Raw genomic sequence first — 25,840 nt, 5'->3', positions numbered from 1 at the left:
TTTTCCCCCTAAATGTCGGCTACTGGAGCTCGTCAGTTCCTAAAAGACAGATGACATTATGAAACGGATCGGTTTGTTTACACACTACGCTCTGCAAGCAAACCAGACCAAAGTCTGCTTGGAAACGGGCCAGACCTCTTCGTCAGACAGCTCCCTGCCTGCTGCTTGGTTCAGTTTTCACATCTGAACTTTTCATTTGGACCAACAGGGAAACGAACTCTGGTCCTTTTGAGAGAAACCAACTGAGGCAGGTGTGAACACGCCGGCAGTCTACATCACAGCTTCCTCATAAACGCATTAAAGTCCCTCCGACAGCCAGCAAACAGATCAGCTGTGAGTCAGAAGTGTGATGGTTATGGAGGGAGCCGAGGGTTTTGGGAATATTGGTTTTCTGTGTTTTGGACGTGAAGCAGCAGAAGCTTCCTTCAGCCTCCATAACGTCAGCTCGCTCTGCATCTGCTGCCTTCGTGGGCTTTTATTGTTTTGATCTGTTTCTGCAAACCAAATGAAAAACTTTAATTCTGCAGAAGCTGCTGGAGATGCAACAATAACTTCTGACGAGTGTGTGTGTGTGTGTGTGTGTTACTGTAGCAGGGAGAGCATGCAAACCCCTGCTGAATATAAACGACTGAAAATCCAATACCGCCCTATCTCTCCAGGGGTGAGACACACTTACTTTGCAGCAGCGTCCACTCCTTCGGTGAGGCTGCATTAACCGCCGGCTCCGCCTTTCCCCTCGAACAAAAGCTCCTGTTTGCAAACGGACGTCTGAGTGACGACACAACCCAGCATGCAGCTGAAAAACCAGCAACTCTTGAATGAAAATGTTCTCTACAGTCATAACATTTCCATTTTAGAACCACCATGTGGGCCGCAAGTGTGGTTTATTATGAGCAGTTGACCTGTTGGACCCGAGATATGGAATGGACAGCACTGGAGACGCTAATGACAAAAGCTTGAAAAACGACAAAATAAGAACACAACCTGAAACGAGAAGCAACAAAAATGATTTTTTTAAAAGGACGTCCTGATGAAGCTCTGAGGATAGTTGGGAAGAGGATTGTCCAAATCCCCAAAAGAAGGAAGAGGATCGTCTAGAAGACCATGCAGAAAGAAGAGTGTTTACTTTAAATCACTGAGCAGGAAGAGGATTGTCTGAATGACCCACAGGAAGATGACTGTGCAGAAAAAGGCAGGAAGAGGATCGTCAGAATCACTGTCCAGGAAGAGGATCGTCCCACGACCACGTTGGACCACGGAGGACATTTCAGCGATGCTAACAAAATAACGGCAGGCGGATCGTTCTGTCCAGGAAAGATATTTTGGAAGAACCAAAAATACAGAACAGAAACTTTCATAATTTCATACGACTTAAAAATCCAAAAAGTTAAACTTGAAAGTGTCAGAACATGAAAATGAAAACCGAAGAGTACACAATGTTAAAAAGGTCTGATCCGGCACGGAGCGGCTAAAACCCTGAGACTGAACACGATGAAGACTGATTAACAGTTTGGCTGAACAATAACTTCAAGTTTGTGTAACTAAACCAAACACAAACAAAGATGCAAAAGAAAAAAATGAACTTTTAGGAAAATAAGGCAACAAGAACAAGAGAGAGGCAGACTTCATGTTGGATCACACCAAACAATGTTGTGGCTTTAGAAGGGCTTTCTTCATGATTCCACAGACACAGATGATGATGATGACGCCAATAAAGCCAGGTTTTTGAGAGAGAGAAAAACAGGAAAAATTATAATTTTGTGTCTGGAAGTCTTTTCCTAAACAGTAATGGGTCTAGAAACTGTCCAAACTGAAAGAAGGTGCTCTGAAACCAAAAGTAAAAGACAGTTTGTGTTTTATTTCAGGTAGAAATGTCTTTTTCTTCAACTCTGATGACATCTTTTCCAAGCTGTTGTCCAAAGTAATTCCTGGAAACTGGTTCCTTCAGTTGCATTTCAAGTTTGATACCTGTCAAGGACACGAAATGAGAAGTTATTTGATCCATGAGGCGAGCATGGAAAGAATCAGGCTGGGAGAAGGGCGGACCTGGCAGCAGCCCGTGAAACGGCTTCCTCAGTATGATGCACGCTGACAGCTGGTCGGACGCAGCAGACTGGGGGATCCTGACAGGCAGACACACGATCAGTCAGGCGATCCACAGGGATCGTGCTCAGTTCAAGACCCTCGGGAGATCTCGACCACAACCCACCATGTCACCAAAATGAGCTCCTTTCTCCTCCTGGAGTCTTTGGTTTGAAAATGACAGTCGTACAGGATGAAACGCGCCCGTTTGGGCTCCAGAAGACTCTGGAAAAATGTGAAGACATCTTTGCCGTCCAGCTCCGTCTGTCTGAAGACTACAGTCACGTCAATTTGGCCGTTTATGTATTCAAGCACAACAAATCTCAGCTGCTCGCTCTGGTCGCCATTGTTGGCTGTAGAATAGATTTCCCCAATCATGTTTTTTGCCACAGAAGTCATTTTCACCGTCTGGAAAACAGGAAGGAAACAAAAGTTATGAGCTGAAATAGGAACATCAAATTCAAAGTTTCTGTTACCATCTGTAAAAAGTGTATCTGAATATTACTGTTGTTACTGAATTCTACTTTAATCTGGATGCCGAATCCTGTCATTAAGGAATTAAGTCATTTTACTGCTGACTAGTTCTTTAGCTTGCTAAAGTCCCACTCCACTTAACTTCTGATCTATTTCCAAAGCGTTCCCAATGGTCTTTCATTTATATCATGCAGATTTTTTATAAAACAAAACAAAACAAAATCTCTAGGACATAGTCTCTGCAGAGCGGCAGGAGTTCAGAATTTCCCCTCTGAGTTGTGGGCAGGACTGTTGACAGTTGCTCATTGATCTGATTAATTCTAATGTTTTGATGAAAAAGAGTCGTCGTCTCCCTCCGCCCCACCACCTCCACCAACATCAAAGTCCACTGTGGTGTTCCTCAGGGCTCTATGACGGGTCCACATTTTTTGTATCTACAATAGACTTAAAATTAGAAAGAACAGCATAAAGGCTCATTTCTATGCTGATGATACTTGCCCGTGAATAACAGACAAAACTACTGAAACTAGGCAAATAACTGTTTCAGCTGTTTAGTATGTAAGTTTGGATTCTTTCACATTTAGATCGGTTTATTTATTAAGCAATAATTCACAACAGAAGCAAGAAACACGGTAAATGAAATATGGATGTTATGAATCCGATTATTCCATCTATTTCAATGCTGCTGATATTCGCCCCATATTCCATTCATGCCACATTGTTTTCCATAGTTACAGATTACATTGAACATTTGCTTTTCTTTCTTTTCGCTGACCAACTAAAGTGTTTACTTTCAGACTCTGAAATTCAGTGATGCAATAAAATAAAATTAGAAACCTTTCCTCTGAGCTCTGGTAGAGTTTCTGATGAGCCCGTTCATCTGCTTTCACTCACAAATATTGTGAGTGGATTTTCCATCCAGAAGGTAGCAGCACCAGTTCAGTCATTTTCTGTTCACACATGTAGAACAGGTTCGACCAGCTCTGCTGGAGCCAGTCTGAACACAAACGGATTCACTGAACTGGAATCCAACACACCTGTTTAAGAAAACCTCCACTCTGTGAACATTTACTGTAAAAATACGGAGAGTTCCTTCTGACAATCCAATGATTGCCACCCCCCAGAAACATACTCACCATTGTGCCTCCAGGATGTGAAGCCAGTGAGGCAAAATGACTGCAGCTTCAAGGAGACTGGAAACACAACGGCAGGTTGATAGACAATGGGAGGGGCTGTAGTCTGGCAGAAGACACGCCCCCTTCTTTAAGGGCGTGAACCATTACAATCCTCTACTGTTGTTCAGGTATTCAAGAGCAGCTAAAGAACATGAATGACTGAGAACACTACAGTTGTCTGGTGGAATTTAGTTTCAGGAAGAATCTGCAGATTTTTATTTTCTGGCATTTGTGTGAATATTGGTTGAAAGGAAAACAGTCAAAAGTATCAGACTGACTGTCCTCTAAATCAGAACCAAGCTGGTCGATCCGCCTTCAGCAGCACCAGCTCCACTATAAAATTCACTATAAAAAATGAAGCTGAACAAAATCTGTAGAAACAAAAACACTGGAGACTAAACTGCTTTTGGAACAACCTCCCTGGTCACATGATGTGGGTCATTTATATGTGCTTCAAACAGGAAGTTACATTTTTTTGTCCCTTAGAAAGACATATCCAGTCAAAGGTCTAAAAGCAGTCATCAGTTCTTATTCAGTTCTTCACTCAACTGACTTCCTGATTCTAAAAAATGTCGCTAAAAACTGAGAAACAAGCAAAGCTGCAATAATTCACTGAGACTGCTGGATAATTTTCCACTCGCTGGAAATCTTTGTATAAAATCTTGTTCAGATCAGCAGAAAACAAGTACCTGTATATTTTGTCATCACGTCTGACTCTAGAATAGCTTCAATAACTGATTTCAGTTCTGGTTGCATAAAACAAATGAAATCATGAAGACCTTTTTCTTCACGGTGCTCTCTGTGTTCATTTCTTATCTGAATGGCCTGCAGGATGGATTTTATATCCTCCATCCATCATGTTTGCACACCTGTGAAAACGGCACGTGCACGTACCCGTGTGCACGCTCAGGAACACGATGGAGGTCAGCGACGGGGTCACGTTACTCTGAGTGCATGAAGGAAGCGGAGGGTGTTTCAAATCTTTGATAAAGGTGCACCAAACTTTTTTTTTTTCTTTACATGAAGCAGGTTAGTGTGTAGCGTGCATGCTGAGGGCAGCGTGCACGCACTCATGTTCTCTAATGGTCTATGAAGAAGAAACTTCGGCTCTGGGTCTGAGTCCACAAACGAGATGCATTTAAGACAAACGTTGGTCTGATTCCTCTGGACACGCGTCGTAGCTTCATGCACTCACATTTATATGTAACTTTAGAGAAAATTCATCCATTTATTGGAACGGTTGCTTTCTATTCCTCTTTGAAAATCCAGATCTTGTTGATGTTTGGATTTAGACATTTAAAATTTTCCACAGGAACCAAAATAAAAAAGGAAGAGCATCAAACAGCAAAACTCAGGTCCAGTATAACCCTCGTGCTATCCTAGGCACTTTAACATTGGGAGTTGGGTCATCTAGACCCACTAGACCAGGGGTCGGGAACCTATGGCTCGCGAGCCATATATGGCTCTTTTGATGGTCACATGTGGCTCACAGACAAATCCTTAATTTTACTTTTTTTTTTTTCATTAGACCAGTCCTTCTCGGGCGCGATGCGATGCCAGAGGCGCGCAGTAGTAGCGGTGCTTGGAGAGAAAACTATCAGTTTACTATTATCTATTATTTCACAGAGTTTGTACCAGCCGGAAACCTGTGAATTGCCGTGCCTAAAACTGCGCGCTCCCGTCTTTGAGGAAGAGCGCGCAGTTTCGGGGACGGGATGTGTGAGGGAGAAAGCAGAGGGTGGGGGTGGGGGGACAGGCAACAGGTGAATCGCGCAGGGATAGTAAAAAACCCGCTGTCCGTCACTCACTGCAGCGTGTGAGTGTGTGTTTGTTCCATGTCTGTCTCACATCTATAGAACATTCAGACCTAAGATCACGTTTAAAGTCTCAACGCCTGCATGAAGCAGAAACTCACCACGTATCAACCAGACTAGACCATCAGCAAAACTACCACGAGAAATACTCATCATTTATTAGAAACAGCATAACAATGTTATTAAAAAGAATCCCCAGACTTATTGTACTTTAAAAATGTTGAAATTACATCAAATACACACATTCACTTGTATATTTAGTTTTAAACATATTGTCGCGGTCTGACTTGGACTGGGTGACTGTTGGGCCGCGTTAAAAGTTCTGGAGTTCATGGAACGCATCAAGCAGAGATCTGATTGGCCATCAGTCCTGTCGCTCAGCCTGTTGTTAGGGAGTTTGGACCAATGGGGTTCAGCTATGGGCCGAATAAGGAAATAGGAGGGCTGATGCGGCAGTGAGAGAATATAAAGTTGGGAGAAGCGCTCTCTCTCGTCTCGGCGGGAGAGATTCAGGAGTTGCTGAATTAATTGTACGCCGTTTGTTGCGGTCATGGCCGGCCCTCCCTATACGCGAATTACGCAGCCGCGTAGGGCCCCCGTCATCACCAGGGCCCCGAAGTGGCGAAAAAAATGAAATAAAGAAAGACCCAAATCTGGCAACCCATTTCATAGAATTTCCGTACCAACGTGCGCCCTGAATCTTGTGCAAAAGAAACTTGCCTGCACTTTTGTGATCCCCCCTTCAACACACCTGAACCAATCTGGCAACCCAAATAAGGGCGCCACGCCCCTCTTAGCAACGATTGGTCAACATCATTCCATCTGAACCATACACAGCGTGCATTGACGAGCGCATTTTGTTTCAATAAAGTTGCGAAAAAGAAAAAAAACGAGCACATTTTATCACACTGATCAAAACGACAAGAGAACTTCATGCCAGAGAGACTTTATCCATCAGGAGCTGAAAAAAGATTAAGAACTTCAACATCAATCTTAAGGTAAGTTTGGAGGATGTTGGAGCCATATTATCCTGCCTTTCTGTGCAGATGCGCAATTTACGTAAATACTAATCGATCCGAGGTGAAGATTGCACATAAACGACCCCGTTTGTCGTCATTTCCAATGGAAAACTGGAAAATAATTCTGATATCCAAGTTTCCAAGATCATGAGGTCGGACATGACCTTCCAAAACGGCTAATAGCAGAGAAAAGTAAATAATGATTATGGTATGGTGGCTGAAAAATGTTTTAACTCGTGTTATAATCGTATTGTTTAGTTGTTTTGCTAACACATATAGTGCGTTCTGCATTTTCCGGTTTATGTCATTAAAAAACTGCTGTTTATTATAGCAGGTCAGGTAGTCTGACTTTTTCAACATTGAATGTGTCTTAAAATCTTGCATTGGCATGAAATATGGAGAATCAAAACTGCCAAATACAAATAGGAAATAAATGTTCTCATTTATAAATGATAAACAAAATAAATGTACTTATTTTAAAATCATGAACGTAAAATAATAGATAAAGACGTGTATAAATGCTTGTATTTCCATTTATACTCAAATTAGTGTTCACATTTATTATTTATAAATGGGTACATTTATTTCTCATTTGTATTTTGCAGTTTTGATTCTACATAATGATGATGTTTTGCACAGTTCCGTCTCAGCCGACAGTTTCTTCTGCTCTCATAACGTATTGGAGGAGGTGCAGCGTCCACATCCCAAGATGTTCTTGTCATCACTAAGGATGGACTCTCAGGTAATTTTATAGCATGTAAAGTAGCTTGAAAAACAGTGTCTGCATAACCCCTTATATTTATAAACAGCAGCTGAAGAGAATGGAGTCCCAAGTTCTTCATAATTAAATTAATAAATATCACCTCATGCAAATAATCAAACAATAAATCTCTCATAAATGTATAAAAAGATCATGAAATTGTGAAAAACTGGCTTTTTATTGGCTTTATCAGTGATTATTCTATAATAATATTTCTTGTTTTTTAGCTGCAGAAGAAACTTCTGTCACCACATCTACTGTTGAAAGGGAAACATTTGACTGTTTGACTTTTCACTGTTTTCTTTTGTTGAAGTTCTGTATCTTATGTTCCAGAGGCTCCAAGAGAGACTATGGAAGAGGAGCAGACTGGATCCAAAATTCCACCAACCTCAAATCCAGTTGGTCCAGCTGAATGTCTAACCACACTCTCTGATCCAGTAAGAATGGATTTGGTGCAGAGAGGTCCTTTTCAGACTGAGAAAGACTCTGACTTTCCAAAATCCCCCTCATTGAGCTGTTGTGTTCTTTATGTTGGATTTTTTTATCGTTATTTGATTTTCTGTTAAGTTGCTGTTTTAAATAAGTTGGAGTTTTGTGAATGTCATTTGTTGAGTGCCTAATGTTACATTAAAAAATATATATCTATATGCATTTGTCATTCATATTTATTTCTTTGCATTTAAAATTTGTTGTGCACCACTAAATGTGCATCCAACATGCAGGCAATATACTGTATTCAATTCTTCGGCAGCAACAATAATTCACAAATGTATTAATGGAGATATTTCATTTATATTACAACAACAGTTGCGCTTTGTTGGTGCTGCAGATCAGTTAGAAGGCCCACAAATAAAATTTCGCTTAGGGCCCCCAGAAGACCAGGGCCGGCCCTGGTTGCGGTCTACAGTAACCAGAATAAAGAACCTGAAAAGAGGTTAAGTCTCCGTGGCTCAGTGTGGGAAAGGGACGCTACATTATTGTATGGCTCTTTTGAAATTACATTTAAAAATATGTGGCGTTTATGGCTCTCTTGGCCAAAAAGGTTCCCGACCCCTGCACTAGACAGAGCTCTGAACCTTTTTTCTTCAATGGTTTGTGATCTTCACTGGTGTCCATGGATTACATGAAATCTTTCCACCTTTATCCACCTTTGTCATGGTAGGGAGAACACGTCAATGGAAGGGGGGGGGGGGTGATCTAAGATAGCACAAGGGTTAAGATTTGATACCACCGAAGAAGATTCAACTTTCAAGTCGGAGAGAGAATCCTAAAGATTTCCTCTGTATGAACATCTAAAGGTTTCTAGAAAATCTGGACTTTTGACTAAAAATAAAAGAAAACTTGAAGTTTTCTGGTCAAATTTGGAGTCAATGTTGATTTTACCCCGCCTACCTGCTGTGGTTTCAGATGCTCCTTCAGACCATCTCTGTTCTTTCAGCAGCTTCACCTGAATGTTTGATAGAACAGTCAGTTGTGTCGGTCTGGATGAAAGCGTTCAGCCCATCGACACCTGAAGTTTAATTCTCAGCGCGTCGGTTGTCCACTTTTCCGGTTACCAGGGAAACGGGCTGGCCTCCATCAGCCAGCTGAGTATTACACCGAAGCATCATCAGCTTTAATTACACAGACAGACACTCCTGCCAGCTCCAGATGCATTGTGGGTACCAAGGGGACAATTTAGTTCAAGTACCACTCTATTTACAGCCAACATAAGTCACTGTGCTGAGCTGCTGCAGTGTTTGCAGGAAGGATTTTAGCCATAACCTGGCAACGCAGGCCACTCTTTTATTAACTATCTGGCAACTCTAAATCCCGCCCACTTTCCTCCAGGCCGCAGAGACACCAGGTTTTTGTCGAACCATCCGTCAGGTCAAATGCTTCAGTTTTTTCCACGACGACGGAGGAGCATGTTGTCTCCAGACTGCCAGGTTACCCATCATGCTCTGCTTTGAACGGTGTGAAACAAACTCTGATCTCATTGAAACAAGCTGTGCGTTGTCATTACATTCAATGGCTGCATTGTGGCAGCAGCATGTGTGCATGCCTGCGCGCACGTGTGCACCAGATGGTGACGCTTCAACCGTGCAGTCATTAGGAGGACATTAGAATAATGAACAAACTGTTTCCTTCTCTGGGTTTCAGATCTGCAGACCTGCTGGCGGCTCCACGGTTCCGCCGTCAAAACCCGCAGAACTGGCGCTCTGCAGTAGATTTGGGTTCAGGCTGACGCCAGAAACACCAGCTGGACGTTGGACCGGTCCGGTCCAGATCTATGGAGCAGACGCCTCCTGACCTGCTGCTAATCAGACACCTGATGGGCAACACCTGAGGTGCCAGAAGCTGTAAAAAAGCCAACAGCGGTGCTGGCTCCATGTGCACAGCCCACATACACATGCGTGAGGTTCCACTTAAGCGCTATGAAAACGGTGTTCTTAACATGTTCTTGTGGCATTTTTCTCATGATCTTGGACATATATGCAGAAATATTAAGCTTTAACCGCATCTGAGTGTGTCTTTATTCAGTCTGTTCAATCTATTCGTTGTGAATCAGGAGCAGACGGCAGAAATGCAGTTTGAAAAAAAGACCACATGTGTGACGTAGCAAACACGCTGGGCGGGGCCACAAGCCCCCTGCTCCGAGCTCTTGGCAACAAGAATGCGCCAACAGTCCCTCCCAAAACTCAGATGTGAATTTCTTCTGATCTCCTACCGCTCTGCAGAAACTATGTCCTAGAAAGCGACACACAGGTTTTTTGGCCCAAAACAGCATCGTTATAAAAGTTAGTACTTTTGAGGTCTAACTAGCTAGTATCAAAACAAAGCTGCTTCTGGTCCAAGAACTGTTTGTTTGTCCCGTCCTCTCACTTTAACCCCCCAGAATTTCTGTGAAAATTCAGCTTCAGGTTCCAAACCAATTTTCCTGCCATCTCACAGTTTTTGAATCCCTGTTGAATGATTATTTGACCCCGCCCAAACCCAGTCTGTTGCCGGTTCTGTCCATCACTGGTTATTGACTCCCTGTTGGGTGCAGTCCAGACTGGGGCAGTCCTGGAGTAAAAACCTGATCTCCCCAGTCTGTGAGGTTCTAAAATCCTGGAACCAGTCTGAGAGTTTATACGGGGGTGGGGCTGAGAACCAGTGATGGGGAGCGCATTTCTGGATGACAGGGGTGCGACTTGTACTAAGCAGCGATTTATTTGTAAATTACTTTTTTTTTCTTTAAAGTCTCATGTTTTTGTTATTGTCCCACTAACAACCAGTTGCCCTCTAGCAGTTGTTTTCCACTAGCAACCGCTAGAGGGCACTGTAGGTGTACTAAGCAGTATTTGCAACGCAGAAGAGGAAGTCATGGCGAGTCATGACACTGGGCCACAGAAATGAGTAGGACGGACAGAAAAGGCTTTGCCTTGTAGAAATGCTGGGGTGAATCATAAAAAGTTCACTTCTGGATCAATTAGTCTATCATCAGGGCAGATGCTGGAATGACAGGCTAACCGCGGATCCGGGGGTCAGCATGTGACCCCTGTATGGGGGGGGCTGGATTTCATTCTTGACTGACCAAACACGCCATCCAAAAAGAGGCATTTTGGTCCTTAGGCTTCATCAGGAAGCACTAGTTAGTTTCCCCTCATCATAGGACAGGATGTTGAAGCTAGCGCTCTCGTGCTCCCGTTACGAGTCTCATCCCGACATCCTGCACCTCTTTGCCCCGTGAGGAGACCGGACCTATGAGCCCAATGAGAAATGTGACCAATCATGACCACCAAAATCCTTGACTAATAATGACAACTGGACTGTGTGGCCCCTCCCCCCAGGTGTTCTTTATACCTGTTCCTGCTTTTTTTCATGACTTTTTGTTTGAGAAATTCAAGTTAGAAACTGACCAATCAAATGCCTCAATAAAAGTAGGTGGAGCCTGCAGGCCCCCACGTCCAGCATTTAAAATGTTTGATTGACAGATTTGGTGTAGCCCGCTTTCAAGTGGTGGGGCCTTCAAACAAGTTCAATCTTGATCTGTGAGAGTGGTTGCCATAGAAACGATGACCCAGACCAACAAATCACTGCGAATTGACTTCATTTCATTGGATCTTAAACTTTCAACCAACCAGTAGAGGGCGGCAAAAACCCCAGTGAAACTATCCTGTGCGAAAGATTAAAATGATAAATATGAAAATAATCGTCGAAGTTACGAGTCTGTACTCTGGATATTTTTCTTTTTGTTTCAGTAAACTGGGATTAAGAGGCTCAATTGAAAATGGGATCAGAATAATCCCGAGGCTGATGACTCATCGATGGTCCTGAGGAGAAATCTGCTCAGGAATGTTTTTATGGTCTCTCCTCTTGGTGCCGCCAGCTGTTGAATCCATTTTCCCGGAGACATTTAATCCATTTTACAGTAATTATTTTTGGGCGAGGCACTGTCACTCAACTCTTAGATCCTTGTTTTCTAAGCTTTGTTATGATGAAATGTTTTTCGCACAAATATTCCCAGGAGAGCGAAGGCGTGCTGCATTATTCAGAGCTTTTGGACAAGAGCTTGATGAAAGCTCTGTCTTTGGGCGTCTGCCATCAGACGTGGAGACGGCCCACGGATCCGGAGCCTCGCAGGTTCCAACGTTTTCTCCAACTCAGATTCACTTAAAGTCACTCACTCCGTCATTCTTGTGTGGAACCAATTACGGCCAATGAAAAGCTGCCTCCGTTGGGGTTTGGAGTTTGAAGCTGGTTTCACTGGGAGGCGCAGCAGCAGCCCGCTGCTCTGCTGTTCCGCCTCATCTGCATACATCTGAGTGTGCACAGAACACGAGGAAGACTTGGTTTGTTAGTCAGCACGGATGTAATGTGGAAGAAAAGTGCTCCATTACTGCTGTGAGTGTGTGTGTGCGTGCGCTCTCGTGCTAATAATCCCAGAGAGGGCCAAAGCAATCAGAAAGCTCTCACTTTTGATCAGCGTCACCGAGCGGCTGTTTTCAGGCCGTCTGCCGGCTCCAAACACAGCTGAAGAACGGCAAAAACACGCTTGGAGCTTGTGACAAAGGTGGGACGGACCAAAAAGAAAGGCCCAAAACGCGAACCACTCAGTCAACATCAAGCAAATGTCCCGTCTGAGCGAGCTCTGTGCAGGAGCAGAGGATTCATGGGAACTCGTCGCAGGGCTTTTCAAAGCTCCAGCGTCTGTGGACCTGCTGTCCTGTAAACGAGCAGAAGCGGGAGGTCAACCTGCGGCGGCGAGTCGTTTCAGAACCGGAATCAAACAGGAAAGGCTACCGGAGAAGGAGGGAGGGACGCTCTGCACGGAGAAACATGAGACTCAGAAAAGTCTGAGCCCGGAAAGCTAAACGGTGGATCGGCTTCTGCTCAGATGGTGAACCTGGACCCTCCAGAGATGGAAGGAGACAGAAGCTGTTTAAGACTAAAGTGCTGCTTCATGAAACTTTAATTACACCAAACCAGGAGTCTGCAGCCTCCAACACTGACGGAGCCGATCAGGCCGATTTGTCTCTGACTAAAACCCAGAAAAGAGACGCAAATTTACCCTTAAAGGGCCCATATTGTGCTTTTCTTGAGCCTTTCAGTAAACCATGTTCATATATATAACAATATGTTACCTTTAGCACACTCACAAACATTTTTTTATGAAATATGAGTTATGTTCACAGCTCATTATCCTACCTGGAAGTAAGACGACTCAATTTCTGAAGCTCCGCCTTTTGCTCCGTGTGGGTGTCGCCCATTTCATGACGTCATCATAGAGTCGGCCTTGGCAACGTGTTTGCATTTCTCCAGAAAAACAAGCAACATCTGAAACTTTTGCAAATATGGACGTTCATATTGTCCAAATAGAAAGAAAGCGTTTGGCGGATAACCGCTAGCTCCACTGAGGTGTTTCTGTTAGCCTGGGGGCGGAGCTGGCAGTGCGGACTCTTCCTGGAAGGGGCGGTCCTCACTTTGTGACGTCACCACGTGACAACCCTCTCGTTTTCGTGGATTGGAAGGGGCTGGTAATCAGAGAGCAGGTTTTTAGAGGAAGACTCAGAAATATGTGAATGGATCCAAATGTTTTTTGTGAGGAATCCTCATTATAATCCACTTACACGCTCAAAAAAGTGTTTTTTTTTTCATGATAAAGGCCCCGTAAAAACAAACCACACTGCTTCGGATTTATGTGGCTGATGTTTTAATGGTAAAAATAAATAAACATTTATTTTTTTGTCATGACTAAAAACTGAAATTTAAAGAGATATGTTATTTACAATATTCTGACAAATGGTCATGTAAGTTCCTTTTAGAATTAGACTTCCTGTTTATCCCGGGTTCATCCTGCTGCAGCAAACGTTCTCAGATGAAAACTTCAAACAACGCCAGGGAGAAACACCATTTTCTGTTGTTATGACTCACGTCTACCTTGGATGGTTGTCATCCTTTTACCAAGCTGTTGAATTGATTTTAAACAAACCAGTGGATGCACAGGGTCGTGTCAGTGAAGGCATCGCAGTCATAATGGACCGTCTGAGTGATGGACTGAGGTCAAAGGAAGATCAAGAACCTGTGAGTCCACCTGGAGATGAGGTTCATTCACAGGAAATAATTTGCGCCTCAGATTTGATCAAAGTGTCGTCTGTTGTGATTTTTGGCTCCGGCAGACGTTTTTCCACCTTAATAACGAGAGAAGTTCTCCTGAGCAGAACCTTTGTCTGTGTTAGAACTCTTCACGAGGAACACGCCGGCACTGCGGCTGTGAAGGCCCGCTGAGCGCCGGGACGTCAGCCAGGTGTGACGGGGGATCACGCCGCTCAGAACAGAGGAGGTCACATGACTCGGCTCTTATTGCAGCTCCGCTCTCTTTGACCTTGAACGCATCAGACTGTCGTGACTAACGTGCACATCATACGTGCGCGGCTTTGAGTGCCAGTCGGGGAAGGCGGACTTCAGTCGCAGGTTGAAATATGAGCCATCATCTGTCAGATGAAGAGGAAGGAGCACAACGCCTTCATGAAAGAGAAAATGATGAGGAAGGTCGTGATGGATTCTTCCTCTCAGATTATTGCTCGTTCAGAAAACATCAACAGATTAAATGAAAACTATGAGCTTTGGTGCGTCAAATGTTAGATCTGAGGCTGATGGGTCAACAGGAAGGAGTTTGTTTGACTAAACCGATCAGGTCTGATTGATCAGATCCTAACACACACATTTGAGCACAAAAACGCACATCCAAGCTCACACATACGAAAAACACACATGAAAACACAGTTAAAAAAACACATATAGTACAGAGCAAAAGTTACAGTCAGACATTTGGTCTGTACTATATGAAAACACACAGAAATCTGTATGTCTAAAGAAATTGAATAAAAGTCCAGTTGGCTCGTCTGTGAATCTTTCCCTGACCAAGTACCTCATCTCTGCTCCTACACTTGGTTGTGGATCCTGCCTGTAGCTCGTCTCTCATCCCCAGCCGTCCCCCCACTCCATCTGGATGAAGCTCATCTTCTGGACTATTCAAACATGTAGTTGTAGAGTTAGATTAGTTCATTCTTCTCTATGAGTCCTGGTACACCGCTTGTCCGTCCTGGGGGAGGATCCCTCCTTCATGTGGACACGCCCGAGGTTTCTTATTTTTTCTGTAATCTGTTTTTTTAGAAATGTTTCCTTACAGAGAGGGAGGGTCTAAGGGCAGGGATGTCTAGTTTAGTTTAGTTTAGAATTTACCTATTGAATGGAATGACTCCATGATCCCCATGATTTTATATTTATTATACAATTACTGGTATGAAGCTCGTTGAGACGACTTGGGCTAAATAAATAAAATTGAATTGGATTGAATTGAAGATGATCTTTTTAAAACTTTTTTCACTGTGGAACAATCCTGTATAAATAAGATTCTTCACACATTTGTGTGTCTTTGTGCAGACACACAAGTCCATGCTCCTATTGGTGGTTGAGCGCTTGTTGATCCAAGGCCATGAGGTCCAACCAAAACCATCCTGTGGTTCCCGATCATCTGAATGGTTTTCCTCTGTTGTCACCATGTCATTGAAGAAAACGCCTCCCTGCTTGATGTCCTGAAGGACGTATGAGGCTGTGAACAAATAAACAACCCGATGGGACGCCTTTCCATTCAGAGATCTGGTGATCCTGACGTCTCAGAGCTGGTGAGTCCATAGAAACGTTGGAGTCCCGTTTGTGTGGAAACGGGATCATAGTTGCTAATGTTACAGTCCATGATTCTATTTAAAAACGGAACCAAAGAACGTTTGATTTATTCAGATGTTTAGGTTTTCCCTCCAAAACAACAGAGACGTCTTGACTAGCAGAACGGCGTCGGTGCTGACCAGGACGTTCTGTTTCTCGTGGCGTGAAGCAACCATGAATCATAAATGATTTTGTTCTTTTAAGGGATTTTGAATGGAGGCTGTTTGGATCTGTCTGTTCTTCCTCCCACATGCTCCCTTCTTCTCCTGTTTTGAATGTCTCTGCTGCTGCTGCTAGATTGGAGTCAAGTGCAGCGTCCGTATATACAGAACGTCTTTCTTCCTAACAAGTGATACACATTCATTACATTCTCTAAACCGCTGTGTGTGTTCTCTGCTCTTGACACCAATCTTCCCCGAGGCAGAAGTGTGCCGCCCACTTAGATCTCCCTCCATCTTTCTCTGCTGCTCCCTCATTCTCCCGCCCGCCGTCCTCCACCTTGATGCACTTGTCTGAAACGGGACTCTAATTGGTTGTGCGGTGACTGCACTGACTGGCAAAGCCGCTCTGCTGTGATTAAATCACTGAAAATGATCAGTGTTTGTCAAATTGGCACGTTTGGTAGTTTTTTTTACATTTTTTACTCAGAAATAATCCCGTCATGCCTCAAAGTGGCTTAGATGTAATTCTACACCTTTGCTTCATTTCGTATGCGTGGATCTGTGAATATGCAAATCTTCCTCCGCCGCTCGCCTGCAGCTGAAGCACAACCGCTCACCTTTGACTCGCTGAATCCGTAGTCTGCTCTGCACAAAGACCAGATGCAACATGGGAAAAAAACTCTGATGCAAACGTTTAAAAAAACAACAACAACTGGATCCGAGTCGGAACGTTGAAAATGTTTACGAGTAAACATGACAACAGAATCAGGACAAGGATGCAGAGTTTAGTCCGGCTTTAACTGCAGACAGGTGCAGAGGCACCATGTGTTCACTGCTGCAGGAACCGCTTTGATGTCCGGCATTCATCTTCAGAACCTGCAGAACCCCTTTGGGTCACGGGTTCATGGAGTCAACCAAGCTACTGTTGGGTGAAGGCGGGCGGAGTTGCAGGACTACACACACACACACACACACACACACCCTCACATACACACACACATGCACACACATACACACTCACAGAGACACACATGTACACACTGTGTTTTTGTAGTGGCTCAGTCCGATGTCGGCCCGCCATCCTGTACTGGTTGACGCGTTCTGGGGATTCTCATCTCTGTCAATCATTGTAAGTTAAACAAATAACTGTTTTTGATTTTTTCTAATCTTAGCAGGACATTTTATTTAACTTTGTGGCAACTGTCAAAAACCAGGTTCCCGAGATAGCGACGCCCACAGGACAAACACTGCATGTACAGTTTGGCTCCAGCTGTCCGGGGCGGTTTGATCAGGTTCCATCTGCTCCAGCTTTGGTGGAGACCTTTCTGCTCTGGATCCTTCAGTTCTGCAGGTAAAGATCCAGACGGGAACGTTCCAAATTTGTCTGGAACTCAGAACGTCACATCAGAGGAACCGGGTTGTTTATTCACACCATGTAGGCGGTGAAGTAAAGAAGGATTTATGATTTGACCAAAAGTGAGCTCTTTGGTTGCTTCAAGCCCCCCCTGCCCAGCAGCAGAGCGCCTCCATGATAGCTGGATTAGGGTCGGGCCTGCAGAACCCATCGATGCTTCCATCAAAGTTTTCCCATTTTAAGGTCAAACGCTGAACCTGGTTGATCTGTCATCCTGACGTCCCCCATAAATCCCAGCTTTCTCTCAGCTGAGCCACAGAAGCTGCTTCAGGTCTTTGCTTTCATTGGAAAACAGACAGAAATGTTTTTTGTTTGGAACTTTATGAAGAAGCCAATGTCCTAAATGCCCCCCCCCCCCCCACACACACACACACTAAAACCCCCAAACGCTGCGGGTATAGAAGGCAACTGACTAAAATGAAACGACTGAACATGCGGGGCAGAGGTCAACCCTTCAGTCAGGGTCAAAGCCCATCCCTGGGTAGACTGGGTGATGGTGTCACCATGGCAACCATGGAGAAACGCCCAGCATCCATCCTCGGAGACGCACTGACCCGACCAGCAGTTCTCCCTCCTGACAGAGAAGTTTGAAAAACAAGATTCCAACACAAACCTGCAGTGGAGGATAAATATGAGCGCGAGGCAGAAAAGCATGGAGGGGTTGCTGTGGATGCGTGCACGCGCGTCCTTTTACTGACAGGTCAAATGACATTTCTATTTAAAAAAATCACGTATGATGAGAAAAAAGTTTCAGGTGATTCTTAGAGTTTTCTAAATAGGTTTAAAATAACGAGACTGTCCGTGCGCGTGCCAGTCTGCTCCATCCGTGTCTTTTCGGAGCGCGCGGAGCGGAATGAGAATAGTTGAGGGGGGGGGGCATTCTTACCTCTCCCTCCCTCTCCCCCGCGCGCGCTCTCATTCACTCTGAGCTCGCGCCTCCCAGCTGGAGCTCGCGCTCTCGCACAAACGGACACCGCCGGCGCCGCTGATCGGTCGCTCTTCCTCGTATTCTTCCTCATCTTCCTCCCGGCAGACGGACGGAGGGATGCTGAACGGGAGAGCTTCTTCATCATCATCGTCGTCGTCGTCATCAGCACCATCATCCTCATCTTCCTCCTCCTCCTCATCAGCAGCGGCTGTCCTTCTCCTTCAAAAGTTGCGGAACATCCGGGCTGACCGGAGGGGTTCGGACCCGCGAGAGTCCGGCTCCGCTCAGACCGGCTCTCTTCTGGACCCCGCGATCACGGATTTATTTGGCGCACGCGCCTGCATCGATGTTTGATTGATCAGGAAGGAACCTAGCGCAAATCAATAACAGCAGGGGAGAGGGGGGCTGCTAACGGGACAGTTTGGCGGAACCGCGCAGCAGGTGAACGGCAGGTGGGGGTGGGGGGCGATCTGAACCCGGAGGGGGGAGAACCACCAGTCCCCGGGGACGGACCGTCAGCTGACAGCAGCCTGAGACCACGGCCCCCCCAGCGGAGAAGTTCCTGTGGAGAGGGGGGTGTGGGGGGTTCGCTTTAAGGATTCTCCGGTTTTACCGGCAGTTCTGGTTCTGATCATAGGAATGAGCCAACGTTTGTTTACTTATAATTGTTGCCCCCCATGCCGGTATCCCATGAGGGGGGGCATTAAAGCCTTCATCACCTGCTGAAAGTAGCAGAACTTCCTCAGATCTTCTGCTGGTTCTGGGCTGAGCAGAACTTCTGCAGAACTGAGGTTCTCCTCACAGACGTCCAGAGACCACTTTAATGCAGGTTTGACTTTTCTGCTCAGAGGAGCTTCATCCCCGGCTGAAGGAGCCCGGATGCTCCTCATCCTCCTCATCCTCGCCTCAGACTCTGCTTTTGAAATCGAGCCTCGCCGCATTGATTCTGGTCTCATCGTCGCAGAACCGATCCGCTCGCCGCCGTCTCGTCCTGCAGAGTTTGTCAGCGTTGCTCCTGAAATGTGAGACGCTCTCGTTGCTCCAGATCCACCTGGACTCTGCGCCCCGGCAGCAGCGAGGTCAGAGGTCAGGAGGGAACCGCTGAATGGATCCGGACCAACCCGTCTGACAGCAGCCAGGTCCGGGCTCTGAGCTCCCAGGTGGGTTCTCTGAGGGACTACTGGGATGGGACTGAACGATAGCAGCCCCGGCGCCATGCGGAACGGCCGCGGCCTCTCCGATCAGTGGGCCGACTCCGTGGTGGTCCGGCCTCGGACCACAGAGCGCCACATCACCGTGCACAAGCGGCTGGTGCTGGGCTTCGCCTTGTCCATCGTCACGCTCATCATTGTGACGGCGGTGGCCGTGGTCCTCAGCATCCGCTTCGAGGACTGTGGAGACCGCAGGGGGGCCCCGGGGGAGGCGGGCCCCAGGGGGTCAGGGAGGTCAAACGGGAGCAGAGGGGACAGAACGGGGGACAGAGGAGACGAGGAGTCCGTCCAGCCGTGGAGGAACCCGCGGCTGCCCGGCTCCTTGAGGCCGAGGCACTACGACCTGCGGATCTCCGTCTACATGGACAACTTCACCTTCTCCGGAGAGGTCAGCGTGGAGCTGGAGTGTCTGAACGCCACGCGCTTCATCGTCCTACACGCCGACCGCCTCGAGGTACGCCTTCTGCAGCCTATGACACAAAAACATCCCACAATACTTGGCATTCAAAAGCAGTCGGTTTTAGTGACCAGAACGGGACCTGATCAATCATCCTGATGGGTCACAAAGCAGAACCTTCAGAACTGAGAGAGTTCCTCTCCTTCAGACGCCTGGTTTTCACTCAATCCTTTTCTGCCTCATCGGTCCAAAGATCCATCTGTGTCCTTCATCAATACTGAAAACGTTCCGCTCTGACGTTCTCTCACCGTTTCCACACGACATAAACCACCTGTTTCTGATCAATAACAAAATTATGCTTTGATGCATTTTTTAATTTTAATGTCAAAGAATCAAAAAATAACGTTTGTGTTCTTGAAGCTGACGGGTGTCTTAGAGAACTTTACGACTTTGGTTGGTTTTCTTTTATCACATTTAAATTTTAAGTCGTAAATATTCTTTCGTTTTCCAAATATGTCACGGAAATCTGTCTGTACTCCGGTAAAGACCAACTTTTTCCAGAAGAGTTGCTTAGAGTCTGAATTCTAGAAAAGAAAATGGCGTCTCGCTGAAACTAGAGTCTGCTTCCGTCTGTGGCTGTTATGTAGATCTCAAATGTCCTGCCCCCACCCCATCGGCTCCACCCCTGCTGCTTCTGACTGGGTGAACACACCTGGTTCAGGTAATCCGCAGGACAGGTATGTCTGCAGGACGGCCCTTGATGTCCAGGATTGGCCAACAAATTCAAATTTGGATTGATTTGGTTTCACACTGCACTTTCAGGGGTGGACCGTCTGGCTGGAACTGTCGTGGCCACTAGAGGGCAGGATTTCTTGAATTGTGCATTGACCTGTAAAAAGAAAACCCAACCTGTACATGTCTAGTGCTTGTACTCTAAACGTTCCATCTCGCTATTCTGACAATTGTGTCCAAAAATATCAGATTCAATAACCAGAAGGAAATATTACCTTCAAATGTTTGACATTTATGGCTGCCCTTTCAGAAATTTGAGCAGTTAATATAAAAAAATATATATATAATAAGCCCCGCCCCCAGAGCGAGCCACAGAGGGGCCAGAAGTCGAAACTGAAGATTTCTGATTTGGAACTAAACAAAAATTTGAGATTTGAAAATTAAAAATAGACAGTTTGAAACCGGAAAAAACAAAATCTAGGTTATATTCGATTGCAGAAATCCGCATGAACTTTTGAGTCTTTTTTTGTTTTTATTTATTTAGAGTTTCAATCTTACAGTTTTTAGTTGTTGTATTTCAGTTTTCAAAACTATTGGCCCCAATTTGGCTCCATAGTTTTCTGTCTGCTGGATGAGTTGCAGTGCTGGCACTGTGATGTAGCGCACCAGAGTTTACTTGCAGGTTTGAACAGATGCCAGGTGAGCTGCTATAACTGAGCTATGCGAGGAAACGGACGCACAGGAAATTAGACAAAGTGTAGTTTGTGTGGACATCCTACAGGCGTCCTACGGGCACTAAAGGATCACGTGCACACCCCGTGCACGTGGCATTTGCAGGCTAGTAGGCGATCTTAACGCGATTAGAGTGTGGCGTAAAGGCGCCAAAGACAGCATCACCCGTACGTCGTAAGTGGGTGTAACTTCCATCATTCATGATACCATACGCATAACAATGGTACGTTCCATTTCGGTTCCCTTGAGGTGGCCATTCGAGCCTCAAGACACACTCCCTCCTCTCTATGACCCTCCATGGACCAGGACGACCCAGAAACTCGCAGAATCCGATCCCATACTGGTGCATGTGACTAAATCTTAAAATTCTACGTTTATACAGTGTTTATCCTACAGCTGCCGCTATAGATCATATATAGTATCAACAATACATGTTCCATCAGTGACCCAGACTTCAAGTTCTGATTGGTCCACATCAGGTCAAATAATTTAATTCAGCAGTCCTGGACGTCCACCTGAGTTCTGGTTCTCCTTGAGTCAGCTTGTTAAAGCCGAGCCACGTTTGGGGCAAATATTCTTTACTGTCTGCGTTAAAATCAGTCCAACGTTCCCACTGCGTCTGTCCAATAAAATCAGCGGCTCTGCTGCATGCTAAACCCTAACAAAGAGTGTTTATTTCCAGATTCACCCTCAGAGGTCTCTTTAACGAGGCTAATTAACCAGCAAAGTTGCTGTTTCAGCCTCTTCCTGCGACCAGCGCCTCAGAGAAATGCCCAAACATCACGATTTTTCACGCCGGCCATCCGGGGCTAATGTGCAAGACGGATAAATCAGTTTAATTTGGTCAGAGGGCAATTGAAAGGCCGTCAGCCTCGCTGGAGTTTGAGCGAGCGTTGTGGGAATCAAAAGGTGTTGTTGCGACGCAGGCGGGCCTCCTCCAAAAAAGTGCACAATTTGACAAAAATAGAGCCATCAGCTGCAGGAGAGGGAGGCAGTTAAAGGTGTTTTACAACTTAGAAATGAAGAAGAAAGGAGGAGACCAGCTCCTTTCTGCTGACCGTTTAAAGGAGCCGTCCTCCAGTTCCTTGACGGATCTCCGGCCTGCAGGCTGCCTGTGCCTTCAGATCATGTCAATGATAATGAACATGCAGAGGTGCCTTCCTCAGCTAATTTATGCCCTCCCCAGGCCTCGGCCCCGTGTCCTCCGGCTGTAAGCGCAGGATGTTCCAGACCCTTAAATCAGCCAGCAGAAAGGGAGACGGGAGCTCAGAGCAGGGATCTGAGCAGCTCGCGCTGCTTCGGTTCTAATGTCCATTGATCGGTCGGCCGCTTTGATAAGACGACGACTGCAGGAGGAAACTTTACAGCTCCGGCCGAGCTTTATGAACGCTGCGTTTAATCATTTCCAATCTTCATTTGACCACAAAAGAGGATCAAAGGAAATTTAAGGACCTCCCTGTTAAACTGCCTGCTGAGGTTTCACGGTTCTTTCAGGAAAGAGACAGAAAACCAAAGCTGGAGGCCGTGAAACACAGCTGCTGGTCATTGGTCAGACGTGAAGATACGTGCAGGGAAAGATGTGATCTGAACCACGTTAAAAACACACATGAATAAACGCAAAGAACACGTAAATGTAGAACATCAACGTGTGTGATTATTGTGCTGTTTATATTTATCAGTTATTGGTGCGTCAATTGTGTAATTCTATCATGATTTGTGCACCGTGTGCGTGATGTAAAAGTTAAACATTGGTGGTAAATGCGTGAAAAGTCTGTTAGACATATGTGGAAATTTTTAGGTATGCATTTCGCAAAAAACACACCCAATTGTGTAAGATTAACGGTTAATTGTGTAGAAAAGACGTAAAATATGCGTAAAATTTCAACCAACCAAAAATTCTGAACAGCTTAAAACCGATTTAACGTAAAGAGCCGTCGGCCAAAATCCTTGACAGACATCTGAGCACATCGACAAACGCAAGAAACACTGATGAATTACGCACATCACGCATGAATCATGGAAGACGAGCTTTCATACATGGAACATGTAGGTATTGGCCGTGTGACACGTCGTTCCCTTTCACTGTTCTTTCTTCAGACCATCTTTTCATACTATCAACTTTCACCAAACAGGAACAAAACATGAAAAAATGTGACCTAAAAACAAATCTCTGCTTATTTGTGGATCTGATTTGTCATTTTAAAGACCTACTCCCATGAAAACGGTGTTTCTAACATGTTCTTGTTCCATTTTCCCGATGAAAATTAAGCTAGAGATTGACAGTAAAAGTGATCAAATCACGGGGTTTAGAACAAATATGGCTTGAAATGGTCTTTTATTGAGATAAATGAGTAAAATAAAAGCTCTCAAATAAACCAACGAATGTAATGTTTAGAGAAAAAAGGCTGTGGAAACCTCTCTGACCCCCTCCCAGCATCGCTTTGAGAGAAAACCTTTTCTCATCACGTCAGGAAACCTTTCTTCTCCTTGTAAATGTAGGGACATTTAGGGACTCTTTTGTGTTTATTATTAATGGATTTGGGAACAAAATAATTTTTATTATCTTTAAAACCAAAACTTGGGAAGGTCTCACTTTTGAGTGAAGCTTTTCATTTATCCAGGTGACGTTGGAGCATCTGGACTTCGAATCGTCGTTGAAACGTTTCATCGCTCATCCGAGTGGCTTCGTCAGTCTGCTGATCTCTGCCTCACCTCCGGCTCCGGCAAAATGAAGCCGATTCAGTCGCCATTTTTCCAAAATACGGGCGCCGTCATTTGTAGCCAGACGACAGTGATTGGTCTGAGTCGGTCTGAGCCACATTTTTATGGCAACTATTGTCGCAAATCCTGAGTAAGCGCGTTTGAAGTCCACAGCCCTTCCACTGAAAGCATCGCGGGAGAATCTGTCAATCAAACGTTCGAGATGATTGGTCAGTTTATAACGTACATAACTTGTGATAAAGAAAAAACTATCAAGAAAAAAAAGACGATTGTCAAAAAGATGTTAAAGAAAAGTATCAGATCCAGAATGGGTCTCCTGACCAATAATATGAGTAACAGCTGTTTATTTCTCTATAGAAGTCTATGGGATTCTGAATACCTGGAGCCAGCAGGTACTTCCTGTTTGGAACGCCTAGGGGGAGGGGTCAGTTTGTAATAAACTGGTTTTGTCCGAATTCTTTCCCTACTCACTATATAGAGTGTTCTCCATTTTTTATCGCTGTCCGAATCTACCATTCCTAAATCCAGTGCCCTGGAAATTACCCAGAAGTCTCTGCGAAAAATCCAGTGTGCATCGATGCTCACTAGATCGGTGAATACAGACCACAATGCATTGCGTTGGAACAAATTTTTTTGTCAAAAAAAGTTTTTAAATGTATCTTTTTGATAAATTGTCAACGTTTTTATCTTCAGAAGAAGGTGGACTCATAAATAATCATCGTAAAACGCTCATATCAATTAAATTTTAACTTTGCGAAATCGATGACATCATATCCACCGTTAAAAAAAACAAAAGTAGGAAGGGTGGTGTCCAAACTGCTTTTAAAATCCAGAACACTAAATAGTCCTGCACTATATAGTTTTTTAGTATTTATGGGTCAGGGCGGGAATTCGGATAGAGCCACTATCTATGGCGATGGTCGCTGCCCTATACTAGTCCTGATCCACTAACTCACAGTGGAAGAGACTCGGTGTGAAACGCTGCAGCCGATGGCGTTCAAACGTGAGAGTTTTGAAGAGAGCGGAGACACTTCTTTGGAAGTGGTCGCCTGAACCTGCGTTTCCAAGCCCGGTGTGAGTGTAGCATCAGGCTTCTCAACATTTCCGCATCATTCAGTCAACCTAAAAGACATCCTTCTCCTGCAGGCGAGTGCAGGTTTCAATGTTCCATATTACCATGAAGCATCCGTCAACGGGGGCTGTTGTTCTCTGAACCCAGGTGGGGCGATCCTACAGGCGCAGAGGCTCTGAAGTCATTAAAAGCATCTGCTGGTTGGTAAATGTTGGTTAAGATTAGTGTTAACATCCTTCCCATAAAATCCATCCCAGCTGCTTATCCGGAGTCTGCCCGAAAACCAGAATCGCCTGAGTCCAATAAACTGTTGCAGCAGCAGGAGTTTCACCATCCAGAAGGGATGAGCTGCAAACAAACGTCAGAATCAAAAAGCATTTTGGAGCATCTGAATGCATCTCGCAGCTCTGTGGCGGCGTTTGCTGACTCAGCAGAAACGCATCCTTTTAATCCCATCGCTTCCAGTCGGCCTCCGAGTCCGCATCGATCCGCCCCTTCGTCTAATAACCAGACCGGCTCGCTCAGACGCTCACCGCGTTTAATTGGTGGAGGATCACTGATGTGTGACAACGGACTTTCCAAACCGCTGCTGGGCGCCCTCCCATCATGCACTGCTGCTCAGACCACAGCCCACTCATCGCTGCTAGCTCTCTGTCAGGCTGTTTGCTCATTTTAATCAATTCATTGTAAAAAAAAAAGGAACAGCTTTAAGATTTACAAGCAACGACGGTGAAAATAAATCGATACAACTCCAACATTGAACAGAATCTCATGCATCGCCTCAGCTAGCTGTCTGATTGGCCGTATTTCCACCTGATTGGTTAGCGTGGGACAAAAGTAAACTGCGAAAGCTAGAAAGTTCTGCCCCAACAAGTCTGTAACTCGTTTCACATGATCATGCTTTTATTGTGAAATCCCTCATTACTGATGCTGACAGGGCCACAGGAGCCTCAGA

At 45.2% G+C, this 25,840-nt stretch overlaps 2 protein-coding genes across 2 annotated transcripts in view; one reads left to right on the top strand and one right to left on the bottom strand.

Moving 5' to 3' along the window:
- Positions 1-1,302: 1,302 nt before the first annotated feature.
- On the bottom strand, positions 1,303-13,044 carry LOC105357117 (destrin-like). The gene is made up of 4 exons (XM_020714312.2): positions 12,998-13,044; positions 2,210-2,490; positions 2,047-2,123; positions 1,303-1,968 (listed from the first exon to the last, which is right to left on the bottom strand). The coding sequence occupies exons 2-4, from the start codon at positions 2,479-2,481 to the stop codon at positions 1,862-1,864; spliced, it is 456 nt and encodes a 151-aa protein (XP_020569971.1). The 5' UTR covers positions 2,482-2,490; positions 12,998-13,044; the 3' UTR covers positions 1,303-1,861.
- Positions 13,045-18,002: 4,958 nt separating this feature from the next.
- The window catches only part of trhde (thyrotropin releasing hormone degrading enzyme), a 165,642-nt gene continuing 157,804 nt past the window's right edge, over positions 18,003-25,840 (top strand). Inside the window, exon 1 of the mRNA XM_023952251.1 lies at positions 18,003-19,685. Coding sequence (XP_023808019.1) covers positions 19,206-19,685 — 480 coding nt within the window. The 5' untranslated portion in view covers positions 18,003-19,205. The remainder of the gene's footprint in view (positions 19,686-25,840) is intronic.

The sequence above is a fragment of the Oryzias latipes genome, chromosome 23, assembly GCF_002234675.1.
Source record: "Oryzias latipes chromosome 23, ASM223467v1".
Classification (NCBI taxonomy): Eukaryota; Metazoa; Chordata; class Actinopteri; order Beloniformes; family Adrianichthyidae; genus Oryzias; species Oryzias latipes.
This window is presented reverse-complemented; position numbering and strand designations above follow the sequence as displayed.